The sequence below is a fragment of the Eptatretus burgeri genome, chromosome 18 (genome assembly GCF_056783735.1).
Source record: "Eptatretus burgeri isolate ZD-2024b chromosome 18, Ebu_testis_v1, whole genome shotgun sequence".
NCBI classification, from domain to species: domain Eukaryota; kingdom Metazoa; phylum Chordata; class Myxini; order Myxiniformes; family Myxinidae; genus Eptatretus; species Eptatretus burgeri.
In genome coordinates, this window is record NC_140978.1 from 11,725,971 (window position 1) to 11,738,382 (window position 12,412).

At 44.7% G+C, this 12,412-nt stretch overlaps 4 protein-coding genes and 2 pseudogenes across 4 annotated transcripts; 3 read left to right on the forward strand and 3 right to left on the reverse strand.

The window, feature by feature from the left end:
- Positions 1-772: 772 nt before the first annotated feature.
- On the reverse strand, positions 773-1,305 carry LOC147008611 (histone H4). The gene has a single exon (XM_085863657.1). It carries the CDS (start codon positions 1,231-1,233, stop codon positions 922-924), a length of 312 nt encoding a protein of 103 aa, XP_085719783.1. The 5' UTR covers positions 1,234-1,305; the 3' UTR covers positions 773-921.
- Positions 1,305-3,888, forward strand: LOC147008612 (histone H3-like; annotated as a pseudogene).
- Positions 3,877-5,744, reverse strand: LOC147008613 (histone H1.01-like). Its single transcript, XM_085863645.1, has one exon. It carries the CDS (start codon positions 5,666-5,668, stop codon positions 5,045-5,047), a length of 624 nt encoding a protein of 207 aa, XP_085719771.1. The 5' UTR covers positions 5,669-5,744; the 3' UTR covers positions 3,877-5,044.
- Positions 5,745-7,592: 1,848 nt separating this feature from the next.
- Positions 7,593-8,769, forward strand: LOC147008614 (histone H4). Its single transcript, XM_085863660.1, has one exon. It carries the CDS (start codon positions 7,922-7,924, stop codon positions 8,231-8,233), a length of 312 nt encoding a protein of 103 aa, XP_085719786.1. The 5' UTR covers positions 7,593-7,921; the 3' UTR covers positions 8,234-8,769.
- A 303-nt stretch (positions 8,770-9,072) lies between these two features.
- On the forward strand, positions 9,073-9,736 carry LOC147008615 (histone H2B type 1-L-like; annotated as a pseudogene).
- A 266-nt stretch (positions 9,737-10,002) lies between these two features.
- On the reverse strand, positions 10,003-10,608 carry LOC147008616 (histone H4). Its single transcript, XM_085863659.1, has one exon. The coding sequence runs from the start codon at positions 10,483-10,485 to the stop codon at positions 10,174-10,176; it is 312 nt and encodes a 103-aa protein (XP_085719785.1). The 5' UTR covers positions 10,486-10,608; the 3' UTR covers positions 10,003-10,173.
- Positions 10,609-12,412: the final 1,804 nt, after the last annotated feature.

Sequence of the window (12,412 nt, forward strand, 5' to 3'; positions counted from 1 at the left end):
GTCCTTGGTGGAGGAGCCACGTCACGTCATATGTGAGGTGGTTCATGTGAAAGTCCATTTCAGGTAATAATGTAGATAATAGTGAAAGGTGGAACCGTGATGAACATCAACATGTATTGTACTTCATGTGGTTTATAATCCCCTCGATTATCGATACAATCTTTACAAAACCGCGACCCAAAAAACCGCGACCCGAACATGTATTGTTTACACTCTTACATGTGATTCATACACACTCTTACATGTGAAGCCAAACATGAATTATTTGACCCATTCACCTCGTGGAAACCAAAATAACAAGGAAAAGACATCCAGAGCACAACACTTGAAAAATCCACCCTCCCCCTCCTCTCTAAAGGTTGCCATGGATATTCAAATCATACCTATTAAGATTAAAATTGACAATATTAATCAGAGTTCAGGTCAAGATGATGAAAAACGATTTTGGAAGATCGACTTCAAGTTGACCTTTTGATCTGAAAAATTAGTTGTTTTCCCAATGCAGTGATGCAATGTGTAAATTTCAAGTCAATCGGATGAAAAATTATTTGAGAAATTGGACCTCAAGATAACCTTTGACTTTTGTCCTCAAAATCAATGTGCTTCTCAGTAGAGTAAGACTACCTCCACAACCTGGTAAAGTTTATTGACGAGCGGTTTGGAATTGTGGACCTGCAGGTGACAAACAAACAAACAAACGAGCCGACAGAATAACCAAATAAACTATAAACCAATATCTGAAAAAAATTCGATTTTGCAAGTAACAAACCCCACTATTCACACCATTTATTCCACATGGTACCAAATAATACAAGTAAAGATGCAAAGTTCAAGACGCCTGAAGCTCCTTCATGAACGAGTTGGTGGCTCTGAAAAGAGCCGTTTTGTTGTAGATAATGACGAACACCACCCCCAGGATGTTTAACCACCGAAACCGTAGAGTGTACGGCCCTGGCGCTTCAGGGCGTACACCACGTCCATGGCGGTGACGGTCTTCCGCTTGGCATGCTCCGTGTAGGTAACGGCGTCACGGATAACATTCTCCAGGAAGACCTTGAGAACTCCGCGGGTTTCCTCGTAGATGAGACCCGAGATACGTTTCACCCCACCACGACGGGCAAGACGACGGATAGCCGGCTTTGTGATTCCCTGGATGTTATCACGGAGAACCTTGCGATGACGTTTCGCGCCTCCTTTTCCGAGACCCTTTCCTCCTTTACCCCGTCCAGACATGGCGAGAACGTTTCAATCCAAAGCGGAATGAATCAAACAACGAACCTTCACGTGTTTATATGGTGAGAGAACCGAGGGTTTCTATTGGTGGAGAGCTCGATATCACCATTTGATCTTTGAACTTTAACCTTTAACCCCTACATTTAATTATTTTCCGAAGGAGGAGGAGTATGCGATTTTAGATTCCCGGTTATATCCTTCAACGCATTCTCTGAATAAGCATACCGGATACACTTTGTCAACTGAGCCAGATGTATCCTCGATTCTTTAAATTTGTCTGAAAATTCAAAACGGAAATGGGGTGGACAGTACAACAATAAAACAAGAAAGTCCAACGCAGGTGGAGGCCATTCAGCCCATCATATCTGCGTGAACACCACACCAACCCCATCCACACAAGATTCAAGGAAGAATACACAAAAAAGTTTTTAATTAATGAAATAAAAAAATTGTTTGTTTGCTTTTTGGGTTTTTTTTCTTCCTTTTCTTCCCCTCAGGGGAAGGAGCATGAGCTTGGTTAAAATCAAACATCATCAACCACACAACCCCCCTTGACAAGACCCCGATCAACAGCACTCCGTACACGTGCACACATGAAGGAAGTTATTTTCCCTCGTGAAAATCAGAGTCCGCTCCCCACGTCGTCATCATCATCATCATCATCACAGAGTCGGTGAACGTCGATGTTGATTTCTACCACGTCCGCTCCTCACGTCGTCGTCATCATCATCATCACAAAGTCGGTGAACGTCGATGTTGATTTCTACCACGTCCGCTCCTCCACGTCATCATCATCATCACAGAGTCGGTGAACTTCGACGTTGATATCTACCACGTCCGCTCCTCACGTCATCATCATCATCACAGAGTCGGTGAACGTCGACGTTGATATCTACCACGTCCGCTCCTCACGTTATCATCATCATAATCATCAGAGAGTCGGTGAATATCGACGTTGATTTCTACCACGTCCGCTCCTCCACGACATCATTATCATCACAGAATCGGTGACTACCGAAGTATTCATACACACATATACACATACATACACACATGTACACACATACACACATGTACACACACATACAAACACAGATATACACATACAAACACACATACAAACACATACACACACACACACACACACACATATACACATTACACATACACACATATACACACATATACATACACACATATACACACACATATACACATACACATATACACACACATACACATATACATACACACACACATATACATACACACACATATACACACATACACACACACATTCAGCAAGCACGTTCTTTTTGCTCTTTTCGTTCATGGACGCGGTGAACAGGCCGAAAGGGGCTCAGGGTTGATATTGGTGGGAGAAACGAGCGAAGGAGGGCGGACGGAGCTTTCCCTCGCGGATCGGATCACATCGGGCTCGGCTTTCAGCCAATGGAGGGAGGAGATTGAAGTTTCCACCAATGGTGGAAGCGGTAGGTGGAGCTTAATTCTTCAGCGAATGAGAAAGGTTTTGAGTCAGCCAATGGCAAACGGTAGAAGCGTCTCGCGACGCATATAAAACCGACCCGCCCGGAATCACCTTACTTCTGTTTCTGCCGCTTCGTTTCCAGTTTGTTGGTGTTTTTTTTTTCACCATGGCCCGAACCAAGCAGACCGCCCGTAAATCGACCGGTGGAAAGGCGCCGCGAAAACAGTTGGCGACCAAGGCGGCGCGGAAAAGCGCTCCAGCCACAGGTGGTGTGAAGAAACCGCATCGTTACCGGCCCGGAACTGTGGCGCTGCGTGAGATCCGTCGCTACCAAAAGTCCACGAGCTGCTCATTCGCAAGCTGCCGTTTCAGCGCCTCGTCCGTGAAATCGCACAGGATTTCAAGACCGACTTGCGATTCCAGAGTTCTGCGGTGATGGCGCTGCAGGAGGCGAGCGAGGCCTACCTCGTGGGTCTGTTTGAGGACACGAATTTGTGCGCCATTCACGCCAAGCGTGTCACCATCATGCCCAAGGACATCCAGCTGGCTCGACGTATCCGCGGAGAGCGAGCTTGAACCACTCGTCTCAAAGCTGTGGGCACAGACTCCACCACAACCAACGGCTCTTTTCAGAGCCACCACACCTTTCTTGAAAGTGTAATCGACCTTTCACACAACTCACAACCAGTGAATACCTTTATATACATGGAAAGTATGTGTAAAGAACTTTGGTTTGTTTTTAACAAAGATGGGAGACACGGAGAGGGAGTTTTGATAGACAAGACACGGACTGGCGGTGTCTCCATGGGATGAGGGTTTCGGATGGTTTTAATAAATGACGACTGGACTCAATTATTGAATACTGTGGGGTTCATACATTGAAGGGATGTACATACTGTATGTGTACAGTGCACGACTCATAAATGTGTGTTCAGAGTGAGGAGATGTAGTGTAAAGGAAGGACGAAACATCGTGCACGACCTGAATGTTAGACAGGACACCACCTTACACGATTGTCGACGCTGCCCACCCAGTTCAACTCCTCATTGCTGTGGCTGATGAACTGGACCCTTTCCACGACCCCGACCACGGACCATGATGTTTCCACTTTGCACCTCAAGAGGATCCGAAAGATAAACCACAAATAAAACAAGTCATGCCTCATTCCGTTTATTTAAATTACAGGACGTCACATCATCGGATGAGATGAAGGATTTTATGAAATAAACATGAGATCAAGAGTTACTCTCGTTACATCCAATGGTTGGGGTCGAACTAAACAGCCCGGCGACGTCCGGACACTTCTTTTCACATTCAGAACTGTTCAGCTCAATTCTGCTGTTTGTGCTAAATTCCGATGAATTTATTTAATTCATTCAATTTCAGGACTTTCCGGGCGCTGTTCGTAACTTTATTTGAATTATTAAATAATTTAAACAGTGGAATTTAAATTTAAACGGCTCGGAACTGAGATTAACAGCACCGGTCGTCTCTGGGCGGTGTCTTGTGTGACCAAATGCTTGACATCTTTGCCAGACCAACACCAAGCTACGTTCCTCCTCCAGACCAACACCACGACTTCCCTGCCGCTTTGTCCGTGAGCCTAGATTTGCCACCGACTGTGTTGTTTGTTTTTGGGCCATAAAGACCGGAAGTCACGACGTGTGTCAAGGCCAAACGGGATGTTTCATTTCTTGTTGGGCCATTGTTGCTATACATTGAGTCACATAGACCAAAGACCCTTTGTTTACGGTCCCTCCAGGCATTCGACTCAGCTCGTGTTGAGCTTCATCCATTGTAAAGAATCACAAAGGATTCCAATTTGTATGTTTCTGACCTATGATCTGTATGAAGTTTTGATGGAGTTAAATATTGCTAATTACGAAGCAATCCGAGTAATTCGTAATTTATTAATTACGTACTAGTAAAGAGCACACTTTGAATCTTATATATTTAACTACATTGGGTGTTGGGTCACATGACACCATGTTTTTTTAATTGTTTCATTAAATTATGAATGAATTTTCAGTTTTGTCTCTTGGATTTTAATTCATCGTAACCCGGTGTTCTTGAACATAAATCTCTTTCACAAACCACTTGATGAAATATATAAATCTTATATCAATTATCTGTGCACGGAGGATGCACCCGAGTAGTTGCAGGTTGTGTGCCAGCATACCCCACTCGTGATTTTATGAACCATCGAATCAGCTCCTTTCAAGTGAACGCTGTGGGTGGCTCTGAAAAGAGCCTTTGTGGGTTTTGAGAAAATGAAACGAGGATGAACTCGAGACACTTCATCTCGACTCTCTGCTCATCCCTTCACTTCTTTTTGAGGGTCGCCTTCTTCTTCTTTAACCCCTTCGTTGCAGGCTTAGACTTTGGTTTTGATGCCTTGGTCATGCCCTTCTTCACACTTTTCTTCACCTTGACAGATGTCTTCCTGGACTGCTTTGAAGAGGTGGCGGGAGATTTTTGGGCCTTTTTGGGAGATATCTTCCGCACCGTCCTCTTCGCAACTGGCTTTTTGGTTGTTTTCTCGGCCGCTTTAGCCTTGGTTGGGGTCTTTGCAAGTCTCCTGGAACTGGTGCTCTTCACTCTGGCGCTCTTCTTCATTTGGGCACTCTCGTCCTTGTTCAGTTTGAAAGAGCCGGCAGCGCCCGTTCCCTTGGTCTGCACAAGCTTTCCATTGGAAACAAGCCTCCTCACAGCCGCATTGATATGTACGGCCTTCCGATGAACATCGTAGCCATCTGCTGCCAGCGCCTTTTTCAAAGCGACCAGCGACAGACCTTTTCTGTCCTTGCTCGATCCCACCACCTTGAGGATCTTGTCCGATAGGGTGCCGTCAGGCTTCTTTGTCGTCCTCGAAGAGACAGTTTTAGTCTTGGCTCGCTTGGAAGGCGAGGGCGAAGCTTCAGTCGAAAGTGGAACAGTCTCCGGCATTTTGCGGCAATAACAATACGACGGAAGACGAAGATCCAAATATCACGAGAATATCGCCCAAGTAGTGTGTGGACTCCCCCTGCCGCCCTTGTTATACTGACGGCGTGGAGGAGCGGACGTGGTAGAAATCACCGTCACCACTCGGAAAACCTTGAGAGGCGTTTCCCCGGATCCGTTTGTGTTTCTTCCGTCACTTTGAGCTCTGTAATTCACATGAATTATAATTCCATACACAATGTGCACAACCGTTTCAGGTACAAGTACATGCTGGCAAACGGCGAGAAGTACTTTTTCAATTCTCTGGACCTTTTGCCGTGTTACACGGACCGACACGGCAAATCGAAGATCTGCTTTGACAGAACATTGCTTACTCGGACACGTTCTCGGGCTTCGACCAACACGTTTCTTCACTCAAGCTGTGATTTTCACGAGGAAAAATACGTTCTTGATATGACTCAAACGTCATAAAGTTCAAGGTGAAATGTACACCTGTCTGTGGTCACCTTTGCAAGACATTCAAACAAACAAGAAAAACACCGCTTTTCCGAGGCTCGTGTCGAGGTCATCTTGCCATGGACCAGCACGAATGTCAAAATATTTGGTTACCAACAGCACACGGCGATGAACAATGCTGAGAACATTTTCTTTATCCAAACGTGACCGATCGTTGACCCCCGTTTCTCCCCTGTTCTTGTGTCGTGCTTCGTGTGAGGTCCTGGTTGTGTCCCGATCTTGTAAACGAAACTGTTGCGATTTCTCATTGACACTTGACTGGTCAAATTCATCACCTGGCGTCCAAGGAAGGTACGAGGATGCAGCAACTTCATTGGTCTTCCACGTGTTTAAATGAACCGGAGCGATAATAACAAAACGTTGTCCTGGTCACTGTTGGGTTTCATTTTTTGTTGTTTTGATCTTGTGTTGATAAATTCGTGTGGTGTTGATGTGGCACAGGCACAATGGGCTGAATGGCCTCCACCTGTGTCGAATACATTTGTGTGTGTCATGTGCATTCGTTGTTTTGGAAGCTTAAGCGAAGGAAATGACATTTGCAAGAGACAACAATCAATGCAAGAGAAAGTTCAACGAGGTCAAAGTCGGTTGGCGAGACAAAAGGTGTTTTACTTTTTTACCTCTGCCACTGAAGGTGGAGGAAGTTATGTTTTCACCACTTTCTGTCTGTTTGTTTATTAGTTAGCCGGTTTTGTTATCCTGTTTGTCTGTTTGTTTATTAGTTAGCCGGTTTTGTTATCCTGTTTGTCTGTTTGTGTATTAATTCGTCGGTTTTGTTATCCCGTTTGTGTTTGTTTATTTGTTGCCTCCGGGTCACAATTTTCAACCGATCTTCACGAAACTTCACCACATGGTAGAGTTTGTCATAAGGAAGAAACCTGTTGTTTTTGAGGTCAAAAGGTCAACATAGACCATAGGTCAACATATTTGTCAAATTTCGAAAATGCTCAATTTTTTCATCTGATTGTTGAGAAATTTGAGGAGGGTTTTCATTTCAGCTTTCTGAATTCGACCAGCCAATTATTTTTTGAGGTCAAATTTGTTTTATGGATTTTGCAAGTGTCTTGCTGTGAATGACATTTTTATTTGTTTGTTTGTCTGTTTGTTTGTTTGTTTGTGTGCGCGATATCTCAAAAAAGTTGTGGACAGATCCGGATGAAACTCGGTGGATATGTTGGGTGTGTGCCGAGGAGAAATTGATTCGATTTTGGTGAAGAACTGAAGACGAATCTGGATACGAGAATTTTTTCATTTTAAAAGTGATTCTTCCCCATTGAGAGATAAGGGCCAAAAACGATGTGGAATTACGTTTCAAAAATGTCATGTGTCCGAAATGTTCTCGTGGATGAGGCATTGCGTGGCGGAGGTATGCGCTCTGCCGAGTGTCCGAGTTTTTAAATGTATCACTCAAAATGTACAGAGTAACTTAAACATCATTTGACATGATTCGGTATTTACTTGAGTGAAAATGGAGGGATCGAAAGGGGGGGGGGCATTTACACGTCGTTAAAGCGTAAAGGCGAAGGGCGCAGGCGAGAGGTTAAAGGTGAAAGGGCACGAAGAGCACGTGTGTATCCACCCCTTATCCCAGAGAAAATAATTAAATAGCGGAGGTAAAGGTCAAAGATCAAATGGTGATATCGAGCTCTCCACCAATAGAAACCCTCGGTTCTCTCACCATATAAACACGTGAAGGTTCGTTGTTTGATTCATTCCGCTTTGGATTGAAACGTTCTCGCCATGTCTGGACGGGGTAAAGGAGGAAAGGGTCTCGGAAAAGGAGGCGCGAAACGTCATCGCAAGGTTCTCCGTGATAACATCCAGGGAATCACAAAGCCGGCTATCCGTCGTCTTGCCCGTCGTGGTGGGGTGAAACGTATCTCTGGTCTCATCTACGAGGAAACCCGCGGAGTTCTCAAGGTCTTCCTGGAGAATGTTATCCGTGACGCCGTTACCTACACGGAGCATGCCAAGCGGAAGACCGTCACCGCCATGGACGTGGTGTACGCCCTGAAGCGCCAGGGCCGTACACTCTACGGTTTCGGTGGTTAAACATCCTGGGGGTGGTGCTCGTTATTATCTACAACAAAACGGCTCTTTTCAGAGCCACCAACTCGTTCATGAAGGAGCTTCAGGCGTCTTGAACTTTGTATCTTGTATTATTTGTGTGTGATGTGGATCGCGAGGTTTATTATTATTGTTCTGGTTTTCACGAGGTGAACGGTTAAAATAATACATGTTCCGCTTGATATGTAAGAGGTAGTGGTGGGTCGCGGTTTTGTAAAGATTGTATCGATAACCGAGGGGATTGTAAACCACATGAAGAACAATACATGTTAATGTTCATGACGGTTCGACGGGTCGTTCGAAACATCACCGGGAGACACAAGACTTTTTAATTATTAATCAGTCGGAACTGCTGTGAAGCTCTATTTCGCTGTTTATATTTTAAGGTTAAAAGTTTGGAGAGCACATCACATGTTCGTTTTAAAATGTGAACAGAAATTAATTTCTTCTGTGGATGAATTGGTCAAAAATTTGTACGTTTCCCTCAAAGCAGCATTGATGAATATAATGGGTGCCGGTTTTGTATCCATGGGATGAGGGTTCAGGATGGTTCAAGTATATAATCCACGGAGCAGATAGAAATAATTATTGGGGCTCACATACATGTTCACCACATGCGGGTGTACGGATTGTGAAGTGCACGGTCCGGCACGGGAAGAACGTGTCTTGGCCTTGGCCCGAGTCTTTGCACCACCCTTACCACGTCCAGACATGATGTTTTCACTTTACACCCGACGAGGAACCGAAAAATGAACCACAAATAAAACAAGTCAGGACTCACTCACGACACGTTTAAATTACAGAACATCTGAGGAAATACTGAGATGTCGGACTTTATGTAATGGAGATCGGATCAAACGTGATACACGCCCACTCTGGTTTCATCCAATAGCAGAGAGTCTTGCTCGACCAATACCAGACTGCGTTCCGCCTCCAAGGCGATGTGATCCAAATATTTACATACCCACACCCCTTATCAGAGAAATTCGTTTGGTCGACCCAACGTTCGTTATTGTCTCAGCGATCATTTAAAATCGTTATTTTACCCTCTGCCGGTGATGCCTCCTCGGAACCTCCAGGCAGCTCGAACCAAAGAAGGGATCGAAGAAAACCGCTTCCAAATTGACGAGAAAGTCAAACCGTAAACGCCGCCATCGCAAAATGGGAAAGCTTCGGTATTTACATCTACAAGGTTCTCAAACAAGTTCACCCCGACACGGTGTTTCTTACAAAGCGATGAGAATCATGAATTCATTCGGAAACGACATGTTCGAGCGGATCTCGTCCGAGGCGTCTCGTCTGACACATTACAACAAGCGTTCCACGGGGACATCGCGGGACATCCAGACGGCAGTGCGCTTGGTCCTTCCCGGGGAGTTGGCCAAACACGCCCAAACACGCCGTGTCCGAAGGGACGAAGGCCGTGACCAAGTACACCGACTCCAAGTGAGCTGCTCGGACTCGCACCACGTGGTTATAATCCCAATCCCTAAACGGCTCTTTTCAGCCATTCAAACGTTTCTTGAATTGAATTCGACTTTAACTTCTCGTGTCCTTGGTGAAGGAGCCACGTCACGTCATATGTGAGGTGGTTCATGTGAAAGTCCATTTCAGGTAATAATGTGGATAATAGTGAAAGGTGGAACCGTGATGAACATTAACATGTATTGTTCTTCATGTGGCTTAATCTTTACAAAACCGCGACCCACCACTGTCTTTTACATGTGAAGCGGAACATGTAATATTTCAACCGTTCACCTCGTGAAAACCAGAACAGCAATAATAATAAACCTCGCGATCCACATTACACACAAACAACACACGATACAAAGTTCAAGACGCCTGAAGCTCCTTCATGAACGAGTTGGTGGCTCTGAAAAGAGCCGTTTTGTTGTAGATAATAACGAGCACCACCCCCAGGATGTTTAACCACCGAAACCGTAGAGTGTACGGCCCTGGCGCTTCAGGGCGTACACCACGTCCATGGCGGTGACGGTCTTCCGCTTGGCATGCTCCGTGTAGGTAACGGCGTCACGGATAACATTCTCCAGGAAGACCTTGAGAACTCCGCGGGTTTCCTCGTAGATGAGACCCGAGATACGTTTCACCCCACCACGACGGGCAAGACGACGGATAGCCGGCTTTGTGATTCCCTGGATGTTATCACGGAGAACCTTGCGATGACGTTTCGCGCCTCCTTTTCCGAGACCCTTTCCTCCTTTACCCCGTCCAGACATGGCGAGAACGTTTCAACCCAAAGCGGAATGAATCAAACAACGAACCTTCACGTGTTTATATGGTGAGAGAACCGAGGGTTTCTATTGGTGGAGAGCTCGATATCACCATTTGATCTTTGACCTTTAACCTTTACCTCCAACATTTAATTATTTTCTCTGGGATAAGGGGTGGATACACACACGCGCTCTTCGTGCCCTTTCACCTTTAACCTCTCGCCTGCGCCCTTCGCCTTTACGCTTTAACGACGTGTAAATGCCCCCCCTTTTGATCCCTCCATTTTCACTCAAGTAAATACCGAATCATGTCAAATGATGTTTAAGTTACTCTGTACATTTTGAGTGATACATTTAAAAACTAGGACACTCGGCAGAGCGCATACACGAGAACATTTCGGACACATGACATTTTTGAAACGTAATTCCACATCGTTTTTGGCCCTTATCTCTCAATGGGGAAGAATCACTATTAAAATGAAAAAATTCTCGTATCCAGATTCGTCTTCAGTTCTTCACCAAAATCGAATCAATTTCTCCTCGGCACACACCCAACATATCCACGGAGTTTCATCCGGATCTGTCCACAACTTTTTTGAGATATCGCGCACACAAACAAACAAATAAACAAACAAACAGACAAACAATAAAAATGTCATTCACAGCAAGCAAGACACTTGCAAAATCCATAAAACAAATTTGACCTCAAAAAATAATTGGCTGTTCGAATTTAGAAAGCTGAAATGAAAATCTTCTTTAAACCTCTCGACAATCAGATGAAAATATTGAGCATTTTCGAAATTTGACAAATATGTTGACCTTTGGCCTATGTTGTTGACCTTTTGACCTCAAAAAACAACAGGTTTCTTCTTTATGACAAACTCCACCATGTGGTGAAGTTTCGTGAAGATCGGTTGAAAATTGTGACCCGTAGGCAACAAATAAACAAACAGACAAACGGGATAACAAAACCGACGAATTAATACACAAACAGACAAACAGGATAACAAAACCGGCTAACTAATAAACAAACAGACAGAAAGTGGTGAAAACATAACTTCCTCCACCTTCAGTGGCAGAGGTAAAAAAGTAAAACACCTTTTGTCTCGCCAACCGACTTTGACCTCGTTGAACTTTCTCTTGCATTGATTGTTGTCTCTTGCAAATGTCATTTCCTTCGCTTAAGCTTCCAAAACAACGAATGCACATGACACACACAAATGTATTCGACACAGGTGGAGGCCATTCAGCCCATTGTGCCTGTGCCACATCAACACCACACGAATTTATCAACACAAGATCAAAACAACAAAAAATGAAACCCAACAGTGACCAGGACAACGTTTTGTTATTATCGCTCCGGTTCATTTAAACTTGTGAAAGACCGTTGAAGTTGCTGCATCCTCGTACCTTCCTTGGACGTCAGCATTGTTCATCGCCGCGTGCTGTTGGTAACCAAATATTTTGACATTCGTGCTGGTCCATGGCAAGATGACCTCGACTCGAGCCTCGGAAAAGCGGTGTTTTTCTTGTTTGTTTGAATGTCTTGTAAAGGTGACCACAGACAGGTGGACATTTTACCTTGAACTTTATGACGTTTAAGTCATATTAAGGAAGGTATTTTCTCTCGTGAAAATCACAGCTTGAGTGAAGAAACGTCTTGGTCGAAGCCCGAGAACGTGTCCGAGTAAGCAATGTTCTGTCAAAGCAGATCTTCGATTTGCCGTGTCGGTCCGTGTAACACGGCAAAAGGTCCAGAGAATTGAAAAAGTACTTCTCGCCGTTTGCCAGCATGTACTTGTACCTGAAACGGTTGTGCACATTGTGTATGGAATTATAATTCATGTGAATTACAGAGCTCAAAGTGACGGAAGAAACACAAACGGATCCGGGGAAACACCTCTCATGGTTTTCCGAGCGCCGACGGTGATTT